Source organism: Amia ocellicauda, chromosome 12 (genome assembly GCF_036373705.1).
Source record: "Amia ocellicauda isolate fAmiCal2 chromosome 12, fAmiCal2.hap1, whole genome shotgun sequence".
Lineage (NCBI taxonomy): Eukaryota > Metazoa > Chordata > Actinopteri > Amiiformes > Amiidae > Amia > Amia ocellicauda.
The window spans coordinates 13,085,243-13,112,250 of NC_089861.1; the positions used below are offsets into that span (position 1 = coordinate 13,085,243).

Genomic DNA, 27,008 nt, shown 5'->3' on the forward strand with positions numbered 1-27,008 from the left:
TCGGTTGTAACGAGTGGTTATTTCAGTCAAAGTTGCTCTTCTATCAGCTTGAATCAGTCGGCCCATTCTCCTCTGACCTCTAGCATCAACAAGGCATTTTCGCCCACAGGACTGCCGCATACTGGATGTTTTTCCCTTTTCACACCATTCTTTGTAAACCCTAGAAATGGTTGTGCGTGAAAATCCCAGTAACTGAGCAGATTGTGAAATACTCAGACCGGCCCGTCTGGCACCAACAACCATGCCACGCTCAAAATTGCTTAAATCACCTTTCTTTCCCATTCAGACATTCAGTTTGGAGTTCAGGAGATTGTCTTGACCAGGACCACACCCCTAAATGCATTGAAGCAACTGCCATATGATTGGTTGGTTAGATAATTGCATTAATGAGAAATTGAACAGGTGTTCCTAATAATCCTTTAGGTGAGTCTATATATACAGTATATATTGAACTGTCTGAGCATTTGTGATTTGTAATCAACATTGAAGTTGGTTGTATTGAGAACAGAGCACTTGGATAAATAGTAAATACTTCCCCCACCCCTCTATCACCACTGCATCTCAGCGAAAGTGAGGGCTCAAGTTTCTTCTCGTCTCTGCCAAAAGTTATTCTGATTAATTTACAGTTGACACAAAATAACACATTTCACACACAAATATAGTAAGAGCAGGAATATACAATTTGAACCTGAAGTAAATTGAAATTACTACACATAAAGGACAGGATGCTTAAATATGAAGGAATGTATATGCATGCAGAATTATTGTAGTAAAGCATATTTAGATTCAGGTTTGTGAGCCAGACAGGCAGGTTCACTGCCAATAAGATGTGTTGCAATATGAAGGAGAAACATTACAGAAGGCAATCCAGAACATGAATGTAAAAAAAGAAAAGCCAAAAAAAACAAAGTGCTGGGGCCGGATTAAATCAAAATATTGACCCACCCGCTAATAGCAAACTAAAACCTGTACATCATAGTGGTTACATTTCTGATTAGAAGAAAGTGGCATCTTGCAGCCACAACTGAGTACAGTTGTGTAGTTTTCTATTAGCGTGTGGGTCAAAGTTTTGATTTAATCCGGCCCCTGGCTTATATATAAAGGTCTTGTTTTGTAATAAAGTAGTAAATATGTATTCTCTGACACTTGTTTTATTGCATTTTTAACAAATACAAACTTACTACTTTTGAATACAAATTAGTAACAATGAACCAAAATATTAATGGGAAAAAAAAGACTTCACAGGGTGCTATGAAATGAATACAGAATCAGCTAGGAAGTGATTGTTAGAATGACAAATGAACATTAAACAACATAAAACTGAATTTGTTTTCGCCGAGCACATAGCATATTGTCCTATGTGCACATTACATTCCACATAACTATACCAGGGCATTCTTTAATGTTATTATTTGTTGTTGTCAGTCTCTCTTCATCAGAACAATCTCATCAAAGCTCATCCAATCTGGTGCAGTCTCAATATAAGGTGTGTTAAAGAGCTGTCACAGATAAACACTGCACTAATCACATGCAAATACAGGAAATTGCACAGTTAGGTATTCAAACCTTTAAAATGTAATACAATTATCTGTGAAGGGTACAACATTACAATAGTTATCAGTACCTAATGAAACGCTGTATGTAGCTACTTTTGTATTTTGCAAAAACTAATGTCCAGTTATATAAAACAACATAAGTGTAAGCCTGCCCTTAGTTATATCCTTAAGTGTCCCTTGAGTTGAACAAAGTAGGCCTATATTAACACACTGAAGTCAATACGCTAGATAAGGGGAAATCTGCTGTATCTTCAGTACTGGCAAATGGCCACAAAAATCTAGCAAGTGGTGACAACCTGAACAGTCATTTTATTTTCCTTCAGATGGAAAGATATTCTAATATCCTAAAATAGTACAAGATAGTTAAATTTTCTCCTTCTGTTACTTTCCAACTGCCTACAAACTCGTGCAGTTAACCCATTTAGTAGCTGTGTGAGCGTGCAAGTTAAAGATAAACATTCCCTTCACTGCAGTTGCATGTGCTGTAAAGTCTGCAAGTCTGCGTACCAAGGTAGCAGATGACAGCCATCCTTGTGTCAGCAGAGCCAATAGCCTCACAGGACAGTCAATTACAAACACTGCTTACTGTGCATTTCAGTTTAAATAAAACTAGTTATAAATGTACCATGTTGCCTACAGTTAAACACAAGCTTTAAGCAAACTGACTTACAGTACAGTTTGATTTGGGCATTGCTTAATGTCTTGTAAAAATTCGCCAAGGTTGCTTCCCTCACACTGACAATTACCCGAAGCCCGTTCAGGACCATGGCATTTAAAACAAAAATTCCCAAGTCCCTATTGATTGGTTTTCACCTGCAGGTTACTCACAGAATATTGGATGCTAATTTACTGAGTTTATACAGTACAGTTTAAATAGACTGTTCTGTAACTCTGCTTTTCAGTTTTAGCATGACAAAGACAGCAAGACAGCATGACTAAAGTCTACATTGCTAGAGCACTTGACCTGTTAAGAATGTGTGACACAGGTCTTGGTCACTGCAGCACACATACCAAATGATGTGTTCAGTGAACTATGCATGTGTGACGTTCACACACTGTCCTTATTGTCAAAATTGTATTTTTCACCCAGGTTATACTACAGCATGACAAATTGCATTGTGAAAAAGGTTGTGCACAATATATAATATGTGACTGTGGTAGAGTTATTATTAAGCATTCCAGCTAGCAAATATGTAAATAAATGACAGACAAATACAGTTCAGCTATGTGCCAGTTTAGCATGCACAAACTGTGCACATTGAAATTATGATTCATCGCAATGTTTGTGAAGAGCATGCAAAACATGCACCAAGTAAAACAAAAAAATAAAGTTTATAACACGACAACTATATTATCATTAAGTAGGATTTGCAAGCATGAAGCATACACCATATAACACACATTTATGAAAATGCTATATAATACATTATTATGATTACTGTGCAATAGGACATTAGTGCATACCAATAAGTACAGGTGTGCTTTGATTAAAGCTTTCTTTAAAAACAAGTTACATGAAATACATTAAATGTTAAAATTATGGCAAAAATTAGTTTGATCATAAGTTAATAACTTAGGTCATCTTGTTATGACTATTATTATTACTAGCATGACTATACACAACGTTTAAAATACATGGTTTACCTTTTGACAGGCAGAATTTCACAGGCCATTCTGGCAGGAAAAAAGTTAGTAACATCGAGAGAGGTAAAAAAAAAATGTGCAACAGGTTCCTTATTTTGTTTACGTTGAAAAAAAAAAGTCTAACGCTTCCATATGCAAAATGTGCTCTCTGTGCAAGCGATTGTCAATAATCACTTGAATGCATATATAAAGAACGACACCTGCAAACTAGCTTAAGCACCATGACAGTAAAACAGCTTAGCACAGCTGGGTTCGCAACCGCATACCTTGCTACAGTTGCACTGCAGTGCCCTTTGACCCTGGCAGTGGCACTAAGCACGTTTCGGCAGCCAGCCAATCAGAGACGGCGATGGCACAGGCCCGGAGCGCGGCTCGCCGGGGAGTCTGGCTATTGTGTCAATCAGGAGGGAAGCAGCCCACAAAGAGGGCGCGGTGAACTTCAGACCCCTGCGGGCGGTGCCAAGGCTGTTTCTTTTTTTTTTTTTTAAAGCGAAACAAAATGATTAAGTGTTACCGTGCAATCTGTAATGATTTATTGCATTATTTGTTTATCTGTGCATGCAACGTTTTAGATAAGACGACTGACGCTGCAGACCCTGCGATGCTGCGGAGCAGCTCAGCTCAGACCTCTGTACTGAGGACAGCAGGTGTAGCACGTAGCAGCACGACTGCTGGTGCAGGGAGTGACAACAGTCAACAGTGCCACGTGTTTTTTTTCTGGGTCTTCCCTTCCATCATATATAAACCATGTGATCAGATATATACATTTTTTCATTATTTTTCCCGATTCATTTTCGATATGACTTAGAATGAGCAATGACTTTCTATAAAAAAGACAGTTACCTGGTTGTGTGTGTGTTTTTTTCCTCGACTTAATGCAAATGTTAATTTAATGAGCGTTATTACAGTAAATGTCTTATACATAAATGTAGCCTATTTCGACTTTAGTCTTCAGATCAAGATGTCATCTTGCAAACACTGACTCATGCAACAAATGCTACTAATCAAATGTAACTGAAACAAAGTTATTATACATCACTGCTTTTACCCACATTACTGTATTTAGCCACACATCATAATAATAACAACAATAATGTGTTGTTGTTGTCTATAGTTTGTGCGTCACATTTGCTATATAAATAACATTTTTATAGTAATTTATGTCCATTTACTCCTGCAAAAGGCATTGTATTATTATTATTTTTTTTGCTGTACTCCTTGGAGACACAGACTAGAATAGGAAAGGGCTATGTAGTCTACATGGCCATCTCATTGGCACCATAAAAATAATAAAAATAAGATGTAAGGGGGGGGGGTGCGGGTTGAGCAACACAATCAATGTTACAGGAAAGACAGGAAAACATTAAACATAAAACCACGAGTCAGAGCTGCAGACGGGGACTTGAACATGTAAAAGATTTATTCCCACTGGACTTTGGTTGGACATTCACCATTGTTGTGTCCTGTAATTGTGCTTGAAATAACAGACTACCCGTGTCTCCATGCATAATGAATATTTGTGAGAGACTAAGGTTGCTTTGTTTCAGTGAAGACTATAATTCTATATTATGGCGTTTACTATAACATTACTTATTTTCTGTGTTTCTACTTCTGATGTTGGCCTATTATAATCTGTGGCACTATCATCCTGCTCACCCAAGGTAGCAACATGTGTACACATTGTGTACATGAGCTCAGAAATCCTTGCCATCGCAGTGCAATCCTGCAACAGAATATGATTCAGGGAGTTCAAGTCAAATATAGCCCACGTTCAATGATATTCTTGTACACTGACATGACATGGCATCGTTGAGAGTCAGCTCATATTTTAACTGAGCTATGTGTGGTAATAAATCATTATACATGTGTGTTATTTTCAAACCTCTGTGAACCTGGTTATCATTGTAATGATCACATATGTAGCAAAAACAAGCTTATTTTGTATTAATTTGGTCAACATTATTTACCCAATAGAAAATCAATTTTCATCCAATTCTCAAATAGACATTTACAGTTAAATTACTTTTAGAATAACTCGGCCACCTAAAATTATCTTAATCTGTTTGCAATATCTAGGAACAATATGGATTACGCATGAGAAAACATGTTTACCAGTTCATTGGGAAAAACCAAAAGCATTACAGTGTAAATAAAACAAACTATGAAACTATGAAGTCTCTGTATACACTACATAACTGATCTTGAGCACCATACTTGAAATGCAATCTAATTAGTCCATCTCAAATCGCCCACACAGGAGAATGATTGTACGTTTAGTTGGAATTAATGCATCTACATGTAGTTCGGTTACAGTTCCTCACAGCATAATGCTTCATGGTACAGTATCCCAGCATGCACCTATGTTTACAAACACACAATGATGCAGTTCATGGTGCAGCACACATGCTTCTCATGTATTTTGTCTTCAGAACAGCAAGAAATCAGCAACAGAGAAGACAACAGTGGTATATGTGGGTTTGCCTCCACGACATTTGCTCATGCACATAACATAACTGAGCAATTTGGGATTGTGGAGGACACAAACCAGAATTAGATTGGTATTACGCCATTGCCATCCACAATACTGATTAAATGCACTACCTGACACAATCTTATTTAGAATGATGATTTTTATTTATTAGCAGACACCCTTACCCAGGGCAATTTAACTTGGGATCCATTCAACTTGCAAACAAATGCAAATGGAGTTCACAGTTTAGCCACCTAGGGTTAAACCAAATCATTGATTTTGACACTTTTCATAATAAGAAGCTTGATTTCTGATCAATAAACACTGTGCAGTGGCTGGAGTGGGCTGTTTTTAAATAAATGGCTCCAACTGCCACTGGTCTTGGTAGAAAACTGAAGGCTTACAACAGCTGCAGGAAAATAAAGACATTTAATAGAAAATAACAGGACAGGAATTAAACACAAGCACAGGAGACACGAAATTGAAACCTATGGTAACGTGCAACACAAGAAGACTCCCAGATGATCATCAGCCTTTTCTACATTACAGTTTCGGTTTGTGTGGATGTAAATATTGCAGAAATGCATTTTTTTGGGTACACTATAGCACTAGAATGATGTTCTTGCTAATGAGTAGACATATCAAGCATCACGTATCACCTGTTTTCCAGGGACCAATCCTATGAAGTGGTCAGTAACACGAGTGCTGCCATGACAGATCAGCGCCATAAACCAACAGGGTCAGATCAACTATCTTCTACCATTGTAAACAGTCTTCTGCTCTACTGCATTTTTAAATGAAGTCATGTTTACCGAGCTTCTTTGTAATAGTCCTGTAAATCAGGGGTGTCAGATTCTGTTCCTGCGGGGGATTGGGTTTTGTTCCAACACAGCTCTCAGCTACTTAAGTGGTTTAATTACATGACTAACTGCATGAATAGATTTTTTTTTTAAATACAATTCAGTGTGTATGGTATCTTGAGCCAACAGCATATTTTAAGCTATTAAACTAAAACAAAAAGTAACATAAATAAAGCTAATTTGCACAATATATAAATTAGTGATTTAATACTCCAGCTGGAAAAAAAAAACAGAAGGCTCTCTTGCCCTATAGGAACTGTGCTTAAACTCACTGTACGCTCTTAGTTCCTAACTGCTTTATCGCACATCTTGCCAATTGTTTGTTTTCCAAATTTTCCGGGCACAATGCAAACAAATTACAAGTGCTTCCTAGTGTAAGTTGTGGAATTTAACCACAAATATAATGGTCTTTGACAGTAGCTTTTATATGTGTTTGGTATGCTGATTTTTCAACTCTTTTTCCTGAACTTAGTATTAGGCAAGCATTTTCCCCATGAAGAGGAAAGAAATAAAGATATAAAGAATATGTTTGTGTGTTTTCAATGAAAACATAGAACTGAATGCGAACATGGTGCTTTTAGCTTTTTCACATTTTGAAAATGCCCGGTTTACTGTACATTGATCCTTAGCCATATGTGAAAAAAATGCTATGTGAATAATATGTGAGGAGATGCATACGTGCATACCTTGTGTACTACCCCATCACCCTAGTGTGGCAGACTTACAGTATTGCAGGAGATCACATCAGCACACACACAGCTGTCTGTATCAGCCTATATTTAGATAGATACACAATCTGGAAGCTTGGGTTTCAGACATTTATAATAAATGAAACCCCAATGCTTATGGATGCAGGGTGATCAGTCCTATTAAGAATCCAAATGGTAATTTCATGTTTTGAGTCCTTAGAGAGTTTTCTCACTGGCACAAGAATGCTAAATGGAAACTCCAGTCTACCCCGACAATAATGTACTATATAGGCAAACATGTTATAATTGGAAACCCTCTCTTGCCCCTTGCAATTCAAGAGGCCCTAGGGGATTGTTACATATTATATGAAAAGTACAGCCACCTGTTACATGAATGTGTAAAAAAAAAAAATTGCAAATGGTTTGTTCTTAACATGATCATTATGTAGATCAGCTTTTCGATTAAGGCTTTTGAAAGATTTCATGTGGAGGAATAACCTTTAAGCCCTGCTTTTATGATAGTCAGCAGAAAAGGGCTATTTTGCAGCACTGCTATAATTAGAACTATAAAAATATGATCCATAAAACAATAAAAACTGCCTACAAAACCTTACTTGGGCATAGACGATTTTATATCTATATCTATATCTATAGGATTAACTAAGGGCATTATAAAACTAAACCCATTGAAAGAATAACATGTACCATGATACATACCACAGTAAATGACTATAAAAGTGTCAAGCTACTTCAGTTAAGAAACCTCACATTAATCTTTCTCAGTGTGCTTCACGGATGACATGCCAGTCTGGTTAAATTGTCTTTATTGTGGTTCTTGTTTTCTGTTAGTTATTTGGGAATTATAGAATGACAGTGACTAAAAATGTGATCATCCACATGGGGAGACTTTTTTTGTTTTTCTGAAATCTTGAAGCCATTCAAATAAAATTAAAAAAGTCTTAAGTGAAGCTCAGTGCAAACTAACCTGCTCAAGGTGTCAGCACTTTTGACAATGTTGATCTCGTCACTGGACAGGTCCATGTCTTCTAAGCTCGGGGTCTTTTCTATGATCCGGAGTCTGACCTGCGGGGCCCCTGCTGATTGACTAGGCTGAGGCACGGCCAGGGGTCTGATCATCCCGTTGCTCTTTGACTTTTTCACCTGCAGTGGAGAAAAGAGAGCAGCAGATTGTAAAACAGTCTCTGAATATCATACAAACACTCACACACCTTTGATGGTCACATTATTCTGGCTCACTTTAAATCACCTTAAAACCAGAATGCTCTCCTTTTCGTCATTCAACATTGGGTTGCTTTTGTAATGTTAAAAAACACTGCTCTGCACACCTTTCGGAGCTGCCCTGCTTTTCAACTTATCTGATCCACAGGATGGATAATACGCTATACGCTAATAATCTCTGATCTTTACTGTTATTAATGTAACATATACAGAGATTTGAATATAATATTCATTGCATTGTGTATATATATATATATACACCCTGATTCACTCTCTCATTATTTGTTGTTTTGTTTGCACTGGTGAAAAGCATAAAGTACCAGAAAATATATAAAATATAGCAGTACATTTCGATTATTTATGAGATGGAAATACATGTTTATATGTATTTCTAATCATATTTAGTTTCACCTGTACCATACGTGCAGGTATCAATGTAAGGTATCATTCCAGGTATCTGATTGAATATTTTGAATTTGTTTTTCACAATACATATTACTGTTTTGCCCCATTTTATTTTCAATTCCTGTTTCAAATACTATTGACCAGTGTTTAAGATCTACTGACCAAGAGCACAACAAAGTGGTATTGAAACTGTACACAGTGACTACTGTACCAAAACACTAAAACAAGATAATGATATTTAATAATAACCAAGATTAGTTTATCTTGTCACAGCAAATTGGGTATGTCAATGTCAAGGCTTCTCTATCTGTGCAGATGAAGGGCAATTGGTTTAAAATTGCTGTACCAACACAACTTAGTATCTAAACCACAACAATTAGTATCGCGAAAATAGTTGATTTTGTCTAGCATCAATTTCTGTGCAGACTGACCCGTAAAGGAGCAGCAAAATCTCTGTAATATGATATATCCGGATCTACATTTGTATTTGAAAATATTCACACCCTTCAACTGAAACATCATCCAGAGATTAATGTAGTTTAGTAATTATTGTAATTAATTATTACTTTAATTATTTGCATTTTTCAAGGTTGCTGACTGTGGACAGTCACTCAATTGACTTTCTGACTTGGAGTGATTGCAAGGGTGGATAAAGCCTTTTAGATTGACGGGTACACTGAATTCTTCCTGTTACAATAAAGGTCCACAGTTTGATCATCATTCAGGACCAGTGAAATGTGGCTTTATGTACACATTGCATTCAAATTCCTACTTAATTAAAAATAAATCAATAAAAAGGTTTTGACTGTCAATTAATTTACATTTTCTGACGGAGGAGTGACGTCAGAGGCTGCTGTACACAATGAACCCTCTCGGCATCACAGCAATAGCCACTGTCAGACAACCATCATAGGCACACCTGCACACAGCCAAGACAAGCAACCGAAATATTACACCAAGAGACCGGACACCTACAGGAGGGATGCTCATATTTCCAAAGAGCCCTGATACGCAGGACTTTACATTGACCACAATAGTAGTCAATTATCACAGTTAATTGAAATGGAATAAGCAACTACAACAAGCCAAAACATTATTAGTCCATAGACGACACCCTATTTGTCTTACCTTTCGGAGTCTAGGCTGCAACTGCAATAAACGGTGGTCTTCGGAACAGATGAAGAAACGGAGTCTGATAATTACAGTATTCATTTTCTGCATTGTTTACATTAGGAGTAATAAGGACAGTAAGAAAAAGTATGACCTCAAATGACACTAGATAGATGTCCACACAAAGCTGCCTTGTGGTGTATGGTAGATTGTAGTCAATTTCTTTCACATTCAGAAGCAAGCTAGGTCATAATCTAACTGTGAAAGTTTGGAGAAACATGTTGAAGGATATTCAGAGACAGAAAACCGAATCCATTTTCTTAGATGGATGAAATTATATATCCCCAAAATAACTAGAGAGATGTGCTTGGCCGCAGCAACCAGTACACAGAGTTACATGCTGGAGGTTAAAATATTGATAGCACTATAATGACATGGTACTGCACCATGCAGAGTCATACTAAATTTACATATTTCACCTGCAAAAAAATCACTTTCAAAAAGGCGTAATAATTCCAGAACTTTAACTATAAAACAGCACTAGATGATTTAGTGATCTATGATGCATAAATTAAGTTTACAGAGATCAAAGTTCCTAAGCTACAGCAGAAAGAAGTCACATGAAGCTTAGTCCTAAATAAAACCAGCCTGCAACAATGCACAGCCAAAGTCCAGAGAAGGACTGTGTAGTTGATCAGAGCTTGCCACTTTTAAACTGCATGGGCTCAGTGGTTGATAGCAAGAACATTCTAGCATAGGTGGGGAGGTGGGGAGTGAGGGTAAGGCAAGGTCAAAGTGTCAGACTGAGATATTTATTTTAATTCATAATGAATAATTCTAAAGAGAAACAATGTCTGAGTCTGCCACAGAAAAACACAAGATTTTTTTTTTATATATAATTTTATTTTATGTCTGCGCAGATCTAGTTGAAAAGTCTGTGCCGATTTAATGAGGGTAATATGCATTGAAAAGGACACAATTAGCTACTTTACTTTAATGCCCCTGAAATTTGGAAAGCTCTTACAACTCGAGGCGGTGATTATCTGCTTGAATAGAATATCCGGTTTAAGTAACAATCGCATTTTCACAGACTTTTCTGTTACCACTTTTGTCTTCCATAAATCCATTGAGTGGAAGTAGTGACGAGGGTTTAGCATTTGGAAATACAGGTTTTTTCACAGCATCAATGAATGGATGTTAATTAACGGCAGGCAAGCTTAAAATAATGGCAAATTATGTCAGCTCCTTTAAACAAGTGCAGCGGGTGTGTGGATAAATCAGTAGCCATTTAATTTAAAAAGCTGGCAGCCTGAGGCCTATTAATGCAGAAGGAGTTTTTAATTTCAGTTATTATAATTATAATCATGTATTAAAACATGCACCTGTTATTAAAATACAGATTTAATGCAAATAAATAGTTTTTCATGCACCACATAATCACCACATAGTGTGCATTTATTTTCTATAAATATACAAATAATAACATTTAAATAAATATATATATTATCTTGCCCTATGCCTTCAGCTGTTCTTTCTCACACTGATAATGCGGTTAAAATGATTAAACAATCCTGTCAGTTTCTGGAATACAAAGGTCATCTGTTCACTACAGTGGAAATGTGTGGAATGACGTTGCTATGTATTTCTGACATGTGAAAATGTTTGGGAAATTGGAAATCGTTCCACAAATGCAACACATGAACTGAAAAACAAAAAACCTGACAAAAATATTTTATTAATTTTACTTTCTGAAATGGAAAATTATTTAAATTTAAAAGATTGTGGAATTCATAACTACTTTATTGGGTCCAAATAGTCTTTGAGTAATTATAAAAATAATCTTTCCTGTATTGCATATGCAATTCCCTTCTGATATGCAGAGCAGTCTGACTCTCTTTTAAGCACAATTAACAAATACAACAAAGTGCATCTTTTCACACCACACCTGGTGTAAAATTAAATATTATGAATACAAGACCTCACCTGTGACCTGTTCTCTCCTTTTATACCACTGTTATCTAGGAAAAATGTAAAACCTACCCTTGCTTAACTGATAGATTAGTGAAGCTGAATTGAGTCCCCCTAGCAGGAAGAATCATAATAACACAAATGACCACATACAATTTCTTGGGAAAAAAAACTAATACTACATTCAGTTGAAGCTGTAATATTTGTTCATTGATAGGCTGACATTATTAAAATCCTACCTATTAACATCTACTCTTATATCAGAATACAAGTCTAGTTACCACTGTTACCATAATAACAATTCACTACACATTTGAATATAAACAGGGATGTAAATGTTGCACAGTTGTTGTTTTTTAAGTGTTTGAAAAGCCTTGTTTTGACTATAAAAATGGGGCAAGAGTGATTTGATATGCATCAGAAACAAACCTTTAATAATTTAAAATATTTTTATGTCAGAGGTGATGTTACATTTGAAATATTTCAGCAGCCATGTGATTAATGAGTTCAGAGAATAGTTTATTCATAACAAATAAAATATACAACTATGGAAAAAATTAAGAGACCACTGCAAAATGATCAGTTTATCTGGTTTTACTATTTATAGGTATGTGTTTGGGTAAAACAAACATTTTTGTTTTATTCTATGAACTACTGACAACATTTCTCCCAAATTCCAAATGGAAATATGAATGGAATGGAATGGCTGCCATACATGTAGAGATGCTGATGTAGCAATAAATTGAAGTGGTCTCTTAATTTTTTCCAGCTGTATATATAAATAGCCTGTGGTTTCCCTTTATACTATTAGTTATAATAAAATATGTAACATATAATACTCCTTAAAGTAAGTTCCTAAAAGTATATTCCTTTATTCATAAATAGGCAAAGAGATTAAAAAGACCTAGAAGAAGACAACATAAAACAAGATTAAATTGGAAAGCATTGCTGGTGTGGTTTCAATCAATCGAATCAAGTGGAAATGTTATTTTAGGTTGAGTAATCCAAGACTAGTGTTAATCGAGGTCCGTGATTTATTCATAGTCATCATTTATACGTTCTGATTAGTCGGATATATCCCTTCTTGTGATACTCAAAAATCTATTATTGATCTGGATGACTGTTAATGATAACTACAACTTCCAACGTTGAGAGGAAAACAGGAGACATTCTGGAATGGTTTCTCTCATAGCTTTTGAACATTTCAAAAGGGTAAACACTCCTACAAGTAAAGTTAGAGTTTTTCCAAAAACAGCCAGGTTCAAGTAGAGATATCGAGTAGATATCTCTTCCAATGCTCTTCATTGGATAAAATACATATAATTTAACAAAAGCAATGTTTTTCCTAAGAAAAAGTAAAAGAGAGTTGGAAAGACTGTCAGCCCACACCAACCAGCTCTCTGAGTTCAAAAATATGACTTCAGATCCAAAATTAGCATGGGATTCACCCTGTCAAAAGACTAAGGATTACAGCATAGCTTCCTTGGCCTCAAGAGTCAATTTCGATCACCTTCCTTAACTAGACAAAGTCTAACTGACCTGTGCCACAGAAATCTCTTTATCAGCATTTGTTTTGAACAGCATAGCTTTGTTTTATGAACTTTGTGAAATCCTCACAATGTCTCGCTCACATCAGGCGTCTTTCCTTGGCAGATCAGTTCAGCTTCTTGAAAACAGAGGAAAACGAGGTGGGCGAGCTTCTTTTCAATCGGCAAGGAAACCAAATTAATGAGGAATACAATATGATGCCAACAGTCATACGAAATCAAAATGTTTTCAAATATCGGAGCTGCTCAATCATTTCAATTGAGGATCACTCATTCGGTTTGTGTGTGCCCTCCTTTTTAGCCTCACCTGTTAGCTTTGTAGTGCAGGTCACTCCTAAAGCAAAATGCCTCCGGCTTCACAGGAACCTAGTACCTTTAGAAATCCTGTGTTGATAATATTTGCTTCCTCATCAGCACACTGCAACCTTATGATGATTAATAAGTAGCAAGGTTAAACAGAAGGGTGATTTTACGCTATTTTTTTCTACTCAGTGTGCCAATGGTAAACGTGTTGAGCTCGGCTAGAAGTTCTTATCTTTGTATGGTTACACATGTAGTTACGACCTTCGTCAGCAAATAGCCTTAATTAGTTGGAAACGCTGATAAGCTCAGGTTTCCTCAGCATTGGGAGATGTAAACCAAATTTCAGCAGAGGGGTCAAACCCTAATCCTGCCCACAGCATGTATAAATACAGGGCTCAAACACTACTTTCACAAGTATCTGTTGCTTCGCATCCATCCACCCTCCCCAAAGCTCTTGAACTAGCCAGCTATACAAGAGTATATCATTCTATATTTATAAACCACTAATTATTGACTAATTATTGTATTATAGAATATGTATGCATTTCAAATTGAAACCTCTCAGGGTTTACATTGCATGCATTTTGTTTGATTTAATAGTACACAACATATACACATGGCTTTCTACAGTTACTGGATTTGGTATCACGTTTCATTCCTCTGTTGACCTCTTTTCAACGTGTATTTATTTCTCATGAGATGCCATGCGGGGGGGGGTGGGACGGATGTGTCCAGGGAGTGGAAAGTCATGGACACTGCTCTTCTCTGGGGGAGACAGATATCCTGTGAGCGTCAGTACTTTTCCATGTTTACATATGGGGAAAATGCGAGAGGTGGGAGGTGCTTCTCTTGTATATATAGCATCTTATTTTCCTGAGCTGTGCAGCACTCTAGGATGCAGCAACCTTGAACTAGGATGTATACGACTTGTAATTTTGTATTGATTGTACGTCCTGCAATTTTATAATGCTTAAACTGTTTATTGTGTAAACTGTAAGTCTAATAATCTATCAGTCAATAACAATAATATACACCTGCCATCCCTGACCAGTGAAGTGTCACACTCAGATTAATTATTGGTAGCCGGTAGGGAATGCTCATTAGCCAAAAGAGACACGGCCGATTTAGCCCTCTCTAGACCGGGCGGCGCTAGCCAATTGTGCATCGCTGCTAAGCACTGCCGGGCAAATTACATGAGCTGGGATCAAAGACTTAATATAAATGTAACAATATAGATCTATATTGTTTGCCATGTTAATACTGGAATACAGACATTAATATTGTGGCAAGGTGTGGTGTGTGCAGGTCAGTATATTAGAAAAGAATGGATCCCCCTGTTGGCACTCTCGCGCCTACACACAGAAATTTCCATACAGGCACCTGTTATCTCGGAAGGGTAGTTAGAACTCAGTTGTTGATCAGTAGGATGCTGTAGTGTGTAAAACAATCACACAAACACTCGCTCAGGGCATTGTACTTTAGGGGGAGTGAGGGGAAGATGTGGCGAGCTTTAGAGCAACCAGCAAGTGACCCCGCTTTTGACTTGAGGCCCCCGATTAGGACAACTCAGGACTGGTAAACAACTAGTTTTAATTTCTGGCTACGGCTCTGCCCAACCTGTCTGTCTACCTTTGTCATTGACTTGCATTACAGTGACAGTAAATCCAGCAACCCAATCCTCAGACACATAAACATAACCCCTCCCCTCCTGTGTCACGATATCAAGATCACCAGCATGATTATTGCGGAAGACATTACTTTTACAAGGGTTACAAATACAAGGGTATTTTTTGTTGTTACATGACAAAATGTAATGTAATTATAACATTTTTATATTAAAACTCAGACCTGAATGTATTTTTTGCTGAAATTGCTTTTTTGTTTGTTTCACATTTTTCTTCAAGGCCATAGCATACAGTGAGGGAAAAAAGTATTTGATCCCCTGCTGATTTTGTACGTTTGCCCACTGACAAAGAAATGATCAGTCTATAATTTTAATGGTAGGTGTATTTTAACAGTGAGAGACAGAATAACAACAACAAAATCCAGAAAAACACATTTCAAAAAAGTTATAAATTGATTTGTATGTTAATGAGGAAAATAAGTATTTGATCCCCTATCAATCAGCAAGATTTCTGGCTCCCAGGTGTCTTTTATACAGGTAACGAGCTGAGATTAGGAGCACTCTCTTAAAGGGAGTGCTCCTAATCTCAGCTCGTTATCTGTATAAAAGACACCTGTCCACAGAAGCAATCAATCAATCAGATTCCAAACTCTCCACCATGGCCAAGACCAAAGAGCTGTCCAAGGATGTCAGGGACAAGATTGTAGACCTACACAAGGCTGGAATGGGCTACAAGACCATCGCCAAGCAGCTTGGTGAGAAGGTGACAACAGTTGGTGCGATTATTCGCAAATGGAAGAAACACAAAATAACTCTCAGTCTCCCTCGGTCTGGGGCTCCATGCAAGATCTCACCTCGTGGAGTTTCAATGATCATGAGAACGGTGAGGAATCAGCCCAGAACTACACGGGAGGATCTTGTTAATGATCTCAAGGCAGCTGGGACCATAGTCACCAAGAAAACAATTGGTAACACACTACGCCGTGAAGGACTGAAATCCTGCAGTGCCCGCAAGGTCCCCCTGCTCAAGAAAGCACATGTACAGGCCCGTCTGAAGTTTGCCAATGAACATCTGAATGATTCAGAGGAGAACTGGGTGAAAGTGGTCTCAGATGAGACCAAAATCAAGCTCTTTAGCATCAACTCAACTCGCTGTGTTTGGAGGAGGAGGAATGACCCCAAGAACACCATCCCCACCATCAAACATGGAGGTGGAAACATTATGCTTTGGGGGTGTTTTTCTGCTAAGGGGACAGGACAACTGCACCGCATCAAAGGGACGATGGACTGGGCCATGTACCATCAAATCTTGGGTGAGAACCTCCTTCCCTCAGCCAGGGCATTGAAAATGGGTCGTGGCTGGGTATTCCAGCATGACAATGACCCAAAACACACAGCCAAGGCAAGAAAGGAGTGGCTCAAGAAGAAGCACATTAGGGTCCTGGAGTGGCCTAGCCAGTCTCCAGACCTTAATCCCATAGAAAATCTGTGGAGGGAGCTGAAGGTTCGAGTTGCCAAACGTCACCCTCGAAACCTTAATGACTTGGAGAGGATCTGCAAAGAGGAGTGGGACAAAATCCCTCCTGAGATGTGTGCAAACCTGGTGGCCAACTACAAGAAACGTCTGACCTCTGATTGCCAACAAGGGTTTTGCCACCAAGTACTAAGTCGAAGGGGTCAAATACTTATTTCCCTCATTAACATGCAAATCAATGTATACATTTTTTGAAATGCGTTTGTCTGGATTTTTTTGTTGTTATTCTGTCTCTCACTGTTAAAATACACCTACCATTAAAATTATAGACTGCTTATTTCTTTGTCAGTGGGCTAACATACAAAATCAGCAGGGGATCAAATACTTTTTTCCCCCACTGTATGTGCAAAGCTGGTAGGGACTTATCCACAACGACTTACAGCTGTAATTGCTGCCAAAGGTGGATCTAGAAAATATTGACTCAGGGGGGTGAATACTTATGCAACTAACAGAATTCAGTTTTATATGTTTAATTAACTTTAGTTTCACAATAAAAACATAATTTTGCACTTTCAAGGTGCTAATCAAAGGGAGAGAATCCCAATTAAATTAATTTTCATTCAAGATTGTAACACTACAAAATGTCCTTGGGGTGAAAACATATGCAATCTAATGTAGTTAGTCTAATAAATAAATAAATCTAATAAATAGCAGCTGGTCTCAAAACTAGAATGTTCTAATTATAAACATCTTTAAAAGCCTGTAATCCCATTATACCCATAATGAAACTTATTCATAAAACACAGTTAAATATCAATTAATGACAAATAACTCAATGGGGTCGCATCTGTTTTTACTACTGGTGAAACAGTGACGCAGTGTACGTGTCTTGCAGCAGCACTGGCTGATAACAACAAATTTAATTTGCTCTTCTGTTAAAACACACAAGCAATATGGAGGGTTTGGACAATCATAAAAAGACACAAAGTGAAATTATGATAAGAGACCAGTCTGCAGTTGTATGCCTACGTGTGGTTCTGTGATTTGACAGGACACATTTATTAACCTTCTTTTATCTCCAACCATTAATTCCTAATTACAGTTTTCTTTCTACCTATTACATTAAATGTTGTTAATTTAAAAAATGGTACACTGAAGTGCTTTGGAAAGGTAGTGGTTTAATTTCAACTGAAGCCCAGTTTCTCTGGTTGATCACAGTAACATTTTACCCAGAAAGTGCTCTTACTCAACCCTGTAGAGATCACTTGGTGCTAGACTAAGACCTCCAAACCTGTGGTGTCAGGTCAGAAGTTTAATATAATTCAATAATAATATCATAATTTAATATAAATGTGTCTTAAAAATGTTCTGGAATAACAACAGTTCTTGTGTGTTTACCAAGCTATACAATCAGTACAAAAACAAAAACAAAAAGATGGAGTGAGCTTAATTTATTGTCTGTCAGATTACTTGTTTCTGATCAGATTTTATAGCATAGTACACACACACTTGAAGAAACTAGTTACATGGTACCATAGATATCAGTATATAGAGTGTTTCCTGTATTTTGTATTATGAATATTTCTGTTTTACTGAGGTTTTGAGAGACTTTAAGCACAAAATGGCTGCATATGTTAAAAAATTATGATAATGAAAAGCAATTTTATTGCAAGTAAAATCCTTTAAATCAGTGGTTCTCAATCCTGTTCCTGGGGACCCCCTGCCCTGTGGGTTTTTGTTACTAGATCTCAATTACTTAATAACTAGTAGGGTACTTATCTGAACCACAATTCAACTAATCATTTGCCTAATCTGAGATCTTAAATTATTTCATGTTAAGTATGAAACTGTAGATGGAACTTTTTATAAGCTACACAATTTAAAAAGTATAATGAAGAAAAGTAGTTCAATTGAGGATTCAATTAAGTATTTGAGAGCTCTGTTGCAACAAAAACCACCAGGGCAGGGGGTCCCCAGGACCAGCATTGAGAACTGGTGCTTTAAATAATTAAAAAAATATATATATACAGTGAGGGAAAAAAGTATTTGATCCCCTGCTGATTTTGTACGTTTGCCTACTGACAAAGAAATGATCAGTCTATATTTTTAATGGTAGGTGTATTTTAACAGTGAGAGACAGAATAACAACAACAAAATCCAGAAAAACACATTTCAAAAAAGTTATAAATTGATTTGTATGTTAATGAGGGAAATAAGTATTTGATCCCCTATCAATCAGCAAGATTTCTGGCTCCCAGGTGTCATTTATACAGGTAACGAGCTGAGATTAGGAGCACTCTCTTAAAGGGAGTGCTCCTAATCTCAGCTCGTTACCTGTATAAAAGACACCTGTCCACAGAAGCAATCAATCAATCAGATTCCAAACTCTCCACCATGGCCAAGACCAAAGAGCTGTCCAAGGATGTCAGGGACAAGACTGTAGACCTACACAAGGCTGGAATGGGCTACAAGACCATCGCCAAGCAGCTTGGTGAGAAGGTGACAACAGTTGGTGCGATTATTCGCAAATGGAAGAAACACAAAATAACTGTCAGTCTCCCTCGGTCTGGGGCTCCATGCAAGATCTCGCCTTGTGGAGTTTCAATGATCATGAGAATGGTGAGGAATCAGCCCAGAACTACACGGGAGGATCTTGTTAATGATCTCAAGGCAGCTGGGACCATAGTCACCAAGAAAACAATTGGTAACACACTACGCCGTGAAGGACTGAAATCCTGCAGCGCCCGCAAGATCCCCTGCTCAAGAAAGCACATGTACAGGCCCGTCTGAAGTTTGCCAATGAACATCTGAATGATTCAGAGGAGAACTGGGTGAAAGGGTTGTGGTCAGATGAGACCAAAATCGAGCTCTTTGGCATCAACTCAACTCGCCATGTTTGGAGGAGGAGGAATGACCCCAAGAACACCATCCCCACCGTCAAACATGGAGGTGGAAACATTATGCTTTGGGGGTGTTTTTCTGCTAAGGGGACAGGACAACTGCACCGCATCAAAGGGACGATGGACTGGGCCATGTACCATCAAATCTTGGGTGAGAACCTCCTTCCCTCAGCCAGGGCATTGAAAATGGGTCGTGGATGGGTATTCCAGCATGACAATGACCCAAAACACACAGCCAAGGCAACAAAGGAGTGGCTCAAGAAGAAGCACATTAAGGTCCTGGAGTGGCCTAGCCAGTCTCCAGACCTTAATCCCATAGAAAATCTGTGGAGGGAGCTGAAGGTTCGAGTTGCCAAACGTCAGCCTCGAAACCTTAATGACTTGGAGAGGATCTGCAAAGAGGAGTGGGACAAAATCCCTCCTGAGAAGTGTGCAAACCTGGGGGCCAACTACAAGAAACGTCTGACCTCTGTGATCGCCAACAAGGGTTTTGCCACCAAGTACTAAGTCGAAGGGGTCAAATACTTATTTCCCTCATTAACATGCAAATCAATGTATAACTTTTTTGAAATGCGTTTTTCTGGATTGTTTTGTTGTTATTCTGTCTCTCACTGTTAAAATACACCTACCATTAAAATTATAGACTGATCATTTCTTTGTCAGTGGGCAAACGTACAAAATCAGAAGGGGATCAAATACTTTTTTCCCTCACTGTACATATATTTCAACTGTGTGTCATTTAGTGGCAATTGCAGCTATAAAAGGGCTATATGCTGAAGAACTGAAAATCTTTCAAGCCTACCTGAATATAGACACCCATTTATCAGGCCCTTACAAAAACAGAATTTGCTCTCAAAAGTCAAAGGGTAGAATACAAATAAAGAGCTGCATACTTACTTTCTTTGTCCTTGGGACCAATGTTGGCATTTCCAAGGCTGAATTAATTGGTATTGGTGCTTTCTGGGGTTCATGGCTACATGTGGCCTAAAAAGACAATCAGAGGAGTCAAAAGAAAATCATATTTGTCTTAGTATGGTACTCAGGAGGACTACATGGGTACTTGAGTCAAGTATTCAAAATCTTGACTAGTACTGACAATGTCAATCCAGTGGACATCTTCAACATAAACAATAATACATGGACCTGGGGACACAAGGGGAAAGTATCTGTAGATCAGGAAAGAAAACAGAAGACACGTGTTTCACACAAAAGAGGAGGTTTGGTACAAAATACTATTATGGTATCATTAAGTTCCCAGCAACCAAATAGACAACATGGACCACATAACCTCTTTTAGCAAATATGTCACAGCTCCTTGCCAGAAAAGCAATGCAATTAAAGTTCTAATGGTATTGGACATGGTGGGGCGGGGGGGGGTCAGGGGAAACAAGAAAAACAAACAAACACAAAAAAGTATTTTGACCTACTTTTTTCTTCCTTGGAACTGGAGTTGTCATCTCAGCTCCAAGTTTGTTTGCTGAACTTTCCATTTCAGTTGTGCTACAGGCCATTTCCTGAGGAATGACAGAGATCATAAATCATTGGGTTTTGTGCTTTGATTTTTGCCTTCTTTTCACCAGCAGACAAAATACTGTAGGTACACATAATTAAAGGAGTTTGGGGGAAAAAGGTAACATATACTGTTGTAGATGAAAGTATTCACACTCTTCATTATGAAATATTAATACTTATTACCAATGGTATATTTCCGATTGGTAAACAGTGATTCATCTTAGTCTGAACTAAGGCTGGGATTAAATTAAATTAAATAAAAAACTCCTCTAATCTCGAATTACAAACCTGTTTGTTAGAAGGTTTTGTTTGTCAAGATGGGTCTTCGTTAAACACATACAAAGAAGAATTTGCAAATACTGGGTGGGTAAAAGCTCTGATTTAATCCCAGCCTAAATTAAGCAGTTTTGCAAGACGTTAAGACTGCCACTCCACAGAAATCAATGAAACGGCAGGCAAGATTTTACATAGCATCCATTTAACTGCCCTCCATTCCTTACTGCAAAGAGGCACATTACACAGTTAATCAGCTCCCACCGTTCCTCCAATGTGGGGTTCAATTAATATATCTTCAAAACATTTGAAAATCAATGCAGTTTAAATGTTAATGAAGATGAAAGAAAAAAAAGAAAAAGAAAAAAATAACTACAACTGTATATTTCACCTACTTTTTTCTTCCTTGGGACTGGAACTGGAACTGGCATTTCATTACTGGGTGAAACTTCCATCTGTGCTGAGTTACAGGTCATTTCCTAAGAGAAGGACATGTTTCTCCAGTCAGTCATGTTCACTTTAGCCTTAATACTATGATAAGAACCTAACAATATAATAGGCCACTTATAGGCATGTTTGTTTTCCTGTAATGAATCAATTCCTGAATTTTATTCAGATTTTTTTTGAAGACTCAGCATCAGAAACATGCCTGGATAGTTTATTATAGGTCTCAACACAGTTTTTGACAGTTTCGATAGAGAAATACTAATAAGTTATTTGTTTTTGTATGTTACTTCTTACTCTTTAAATGCAACACAATATCCCACTGTTCATTGAAGTGTATATGTTACTAAATGTTTTAAAGCCTAATGAAGGAATTGTTTCTTGGTTACATCCTGCAGCTACACACAGTAAAGTTCTGATAGAATCTCAGTTAAACTGCTGAGGCCAGTGGCATTCAACATCTGACATACAGATTAAACTTTATAGTTTATAGTATATGCTGTCAAATAACTTTAAAGCAATCACATAGTCCTGTGATTTGGTGGTGTTTGCAGGGTAAAAACTAAGGAATTACCAGTCATTCTTACAGCACAACTTGAACAGAACAGATTCAGTCTCTCTAAACATGAACAGTCAAAGGAGACTGTGCACAATATAGTGCAACAAATATCAACCTCAGACCCTGCAAAGAAAAAATAAGCCACATTTATCTGTAAGGATGTGACCTTAAAACCTCAGAGGATATTGACTAGTTTAAAAACAAGAAAAAAAAAAAAAAAGTACAACACATACAAGATTGCAAACTAAAGAACTAAAATATCTTCAAATCATTTACATATTTTTTCCACCCACCGGGCCAGCTTAAGTTTCAATACTCCCTATTTGTAAAGCACATCTGCAGTGTTTGTGAGACTTGTAAATATGTATCCTAATCATAAGCACAGTGTAATAGAGGGTAATGTTGTAAATATAGTATTGTTTACTGATTATATTGTAATTTGTAAACCTTATAAGCCGCCTCTGTCAAAAGATTAAATAAAGAAAGATATAGTTAAATTATTGAAAGTGTGATCATTATATTTGCATTCAAAAATTGTACCTCTATTAGATTACTATTAGTCTCATTCTATGAATCTGGGATCAAAGATTAGGAAATGGAGAGAGAAAGAGGACTCTGCAATTCAGTGCTTGGCCCACACTAGCCACAGAAGGACTACACCCTTTCACAACATTTCCATCACCCTGTTATGTAATGCGATATTGATATACACAGATGAGCATTGTGATTTTTTTCCTCCTTTTCATAATGTTATAATTAATAATTTTGTATTGTGAGAATCCAATATGGGAACTCAAGCCGAGTGTGTTCATGGAGAAATCTTTGATGTTGTGGTTTGCATTCTTTAGTGAACAGGTCACAGGGAAAATGCAGTACACGTAATTCATCATTTAGACTGAAAATCTTCATCACAATGGGCACACAACTGCCTGCACAACACTCACAACCTGCCACAAACTGTTCTGACTGAGTTCCAAAGGTGGCTATTGCAGTTTTATACAGAGGGTATCATTACCAAGCATGTTATAGGTAACCTGAAGACATGTTGAGCTTAAAACGTGCTTAATGGAAGGGTTAATGGACCTTGTAAAGCAACCATAATTGAAATCATTATTAGTCACAAAAATCGATAAAGCATGACTGTATTTGCCAGCATGTTTGTTTCACCATAAAACTCAAAAACAAATGCATAAAAAACCCTACAAGGACACAGCACAAGCCAAATGAACTCTGACATGGCTTTCAAAATGAAACTGATAAGAGTGTGTTGGTAGGAGAACAAAAGCATGCAATGATCTCTCCTCTGTAACTTCAGAATGTATTACAGCAGCAATGTATTACAATGTAAATATATATATAAAGGGCAGTATATATATATATATATATATATATATATATATATATATATTCAAGTTGTTAAACACAGATTGGGCCTAAAGAAAGCTGTAAAGATTCCAATTTGACAGAACTGAATAGGTATAGTGTATAAACTTTTGAACCCTCCAACAAAAAAGCTACAATTGATAAAGAAGTTTAGTTTAAAAACAGTATATATTCAAATGTAGAGAAACAAATCACCTTTCAATAAAGAAAACTGATACCTTTGCTGTCACTTTAATGAGTCACTTCACAATGAAGTAAAATTAATACATCCTGTCTGAAGATATATATATAAAAAAAGGACCGATTATGCTTCAAATAGAATGCTACTAATATTGTAATTGGTTGCTTTAGAGTAGAGCAATTAATCTATGGATGTAATGAACCAGTAAGGCAGCTTGCCACTTGTGTGTGTGTGCCTGTGTGTGTGTGTGGACAAAACAGAGACTCATTAAAGTTAATTCAGCTGTTAATTGATTTCCTTTTTTCTGTCAGCAGAAGAGAAATGTACTGGCCAAGTAGTGTTGCTAAGAATAAATGTGGAAAATGCTAGCAGGCCTAATTGCAATGTCTGGCAGAAGCACACATATTGTACTATTTGCTATAATATACACATACATGCATACACACATGCATATATATACAGTGAGGAAAAAAAGTATTTGATCCCCTGCTGATTTTGTACGTTTGCCCACTCACAAAGAAATGATCAGTCTATAATTTTAATGGTAGGTGTATTTTAACAGTGAGAGACAGAATAACAACAAAAAAATCCAGAAAAATGCACTTCAAAAAAGTTATAAATTGATTTGCATGTTAATGAGGGAAATAAGTATTTGACCCCTTCGACTTAGTACTTGTTGGCAATCACAGAGGTCAGACGTTTCTTGTAGTTGGCCACCAGGTTTGCACACATCTCAGGAGGGATTTTGTCCCACTCCTCTTTGCAGATCCTCTCCAAGTCATTAAGGTTTCCAGGGTGACGTTTGGCAACTCGAACCTTCAGCTCCCTCCACAGATTTTCTATGGGATTAAGGTCTGGAGACTGGCTAGGCCACTCCAGGACCTTAATGTGCTTCTTCTTGAGCCACTCCTTTGTTGCCTTGGCTGTGTGTTTTGGGTCATTGTCATGCTGGAATACCCATCCACGACCCATTTTCAATGCCCTGGCTGAGGGAAGGAGGTTCTCACCCAAGATTTGACGGTACATGGCCCCGTCCATCGTCCCTTTGATGCGGTGCAGTTGTCCTGTCCCCTTAGCAGAAAAATACCCCCAAAGCACAATGTTTCCACCTCCATGTTTGACGGTAGGGATGGTGTTCTTGGGGTCATAGGCAGCATTTCTCCTCCTCCAAACATGGTGAGTTAAGTTGATGCCAAAGAGCTCGATTTTGGTCTCATCTGACCACAACACTTTCACCCAGTTCTCCTCTGAATCATTCAGATGTTCATTGGCAAACTTCAGACGGGCCTGTCCATGTGCTTTCTTGAGCAGGGGGGCCTTGCGGCCGCTGCAGGATTTCAGTCCTTCACGGTGTCGTGTGTTACCAATTGTTTTCTTGGTGACTATGGTCCCAGCTGCCTTGAGATCTTTAACAAGATCCTCCCGTGTAGTTCTGGGCTGATTCCTCACCGTTCTCATGATCATTGAAACTCCACGAGGTGAGATCTTGCATGGAGCCCAAGACCGAGGGAGACTGACAGTTATTTTGTGTTTCTTCCATTTGCGAATAATCGGAAAATTAGGAAAACACAAAGTAGGGAATGGTGCAGAGACAATTATTTATTGTGTTCAAAATAAAGCCATACACAAAACAAACAAAACCCCAGCTCCTCTTTAGCCTAATCCAAACACCTGCTACACAGATCCCTCTCGACACACACTAATAAATCATCGCCCCGCCTATTAAAACTTCCCACCATGGTGGTCAACCACCTACAGTGCCACAATACATACAATTATTTAATAAAAACATGGTCTTACTAACATTTATTGTAGTATACCATGAAAAACCATAGCAAAGAAAAGTACATCAATAGTATAACCATTGGAGAACTGTTTTAAATTACTTTAACAAATTTAAGTTTCAGTTTAAGTCCATCATATGTAACATTGGCTATATCCTTGTTTTGCGTTTGATCTTATTTGTGTCGTTTTGCTTTTACCAGGAACTGTTCCCTGGTATTCATTTTGGAGGAACTCGAGATTTTTTTTTCCTGGTATAAGAACACATTCCACAGTTCTCCATTTCCAAAGCAGTCTTGGAATGTTAAGCCTGTAGAACACTTAATCAAGACCAAATAACAGATCTGCCTTCTAATCTAGGGCGAAAGATTCCCCATAGCAGACAGCATCAATTTGTAAATCTGAATATAAAGGCGGTACGCATGAATGACCAGCCATTGCTATGGATAAATACTTAGTAAGACAGGGGCACACATACTGCAGCTTCAAGAGACAACCTGCACTGAACCAGTAGTACATTGCTTAATATACAAAGTAATCTTCAAGACTGGTCTCTGAGGGCATGTCTGACTATGCTGATCAGCAATTAGGTACTCTTATGAGATTAGGTTTTTATGATTATAGAATGGGCCTCACTATGGAGGAATCTGATGAGTAGATGGAGAGCTGATTAAGACTCATCTCCACTGGCTTCAATACTTCCAAAAACATTTCTGATTAAGCTCACTGTTAATCATCATCATCGTCACCTTAATCATGCATATATAGTACTGTATATATGGGGGACAGAGAGAGAGAGAGAGAATGGGAGAGACATCATGTCCAACCCCCATGGTGCCACAATATACATTTGCTTTTAATACTCACTTTGACTGCAATTACTTTAGGATGCTCCTTTTTGGGCTCTTCGGGAATAGCTTCTGTCTCGAAAATAGCAATGTAGTCTTGTATCAGTTTAACCATTACTTTATTGCAAAGGTCCTGTTCCTGCATACCTTCAAACCCAGCAGATACACTGGAACAAAAAGAAAAAATCAGTTTGAGTAATCCTTGGTAAAACAATTTCAAATTTGATCTTATATTCT

General features: G+C 37.6%; 1 protein-coding gene across 5 annotated transcripts in view; it reads right to left on the reverse strand.

Annotated features, from left to right (window-relative positions):
• Positions 1–27,008, reverse strand: part of fam13a (family with sequence similarity 13 member A) — a 93,121-nt gene that overhangs the window by 45,897 nt on the left and 20,216 nt on the right. For all 5 annotated transcript variants that reach the window (XM_066718379.1, XM_066718377.1, XM_066718381.1 and 2 more), the window contains 5 exons: positions 26,791–26,938; positions 21,970–22,053; positions 21,217–21,303; positions 20,687–20,773; positions 8,205–8,380 (listed from right to left, as the gene is read on the reverse strand). In XM_066718379.1, coding sequence (XP_066574476.1) covers positions 8,205–8,380; positions 20,687–20,773; positions 21,217–21,303; positions 21,970–22,053; positions 26,791–26,938 — 582 coding nt within the window. The remainder of the gene's footprint in view (positions 1–8,204; positions 8,381–20,686; positions 20,774–21,216; positions 21,304–21,969; positions 22,054–26,790; positions 26,939–27,008) is intronic.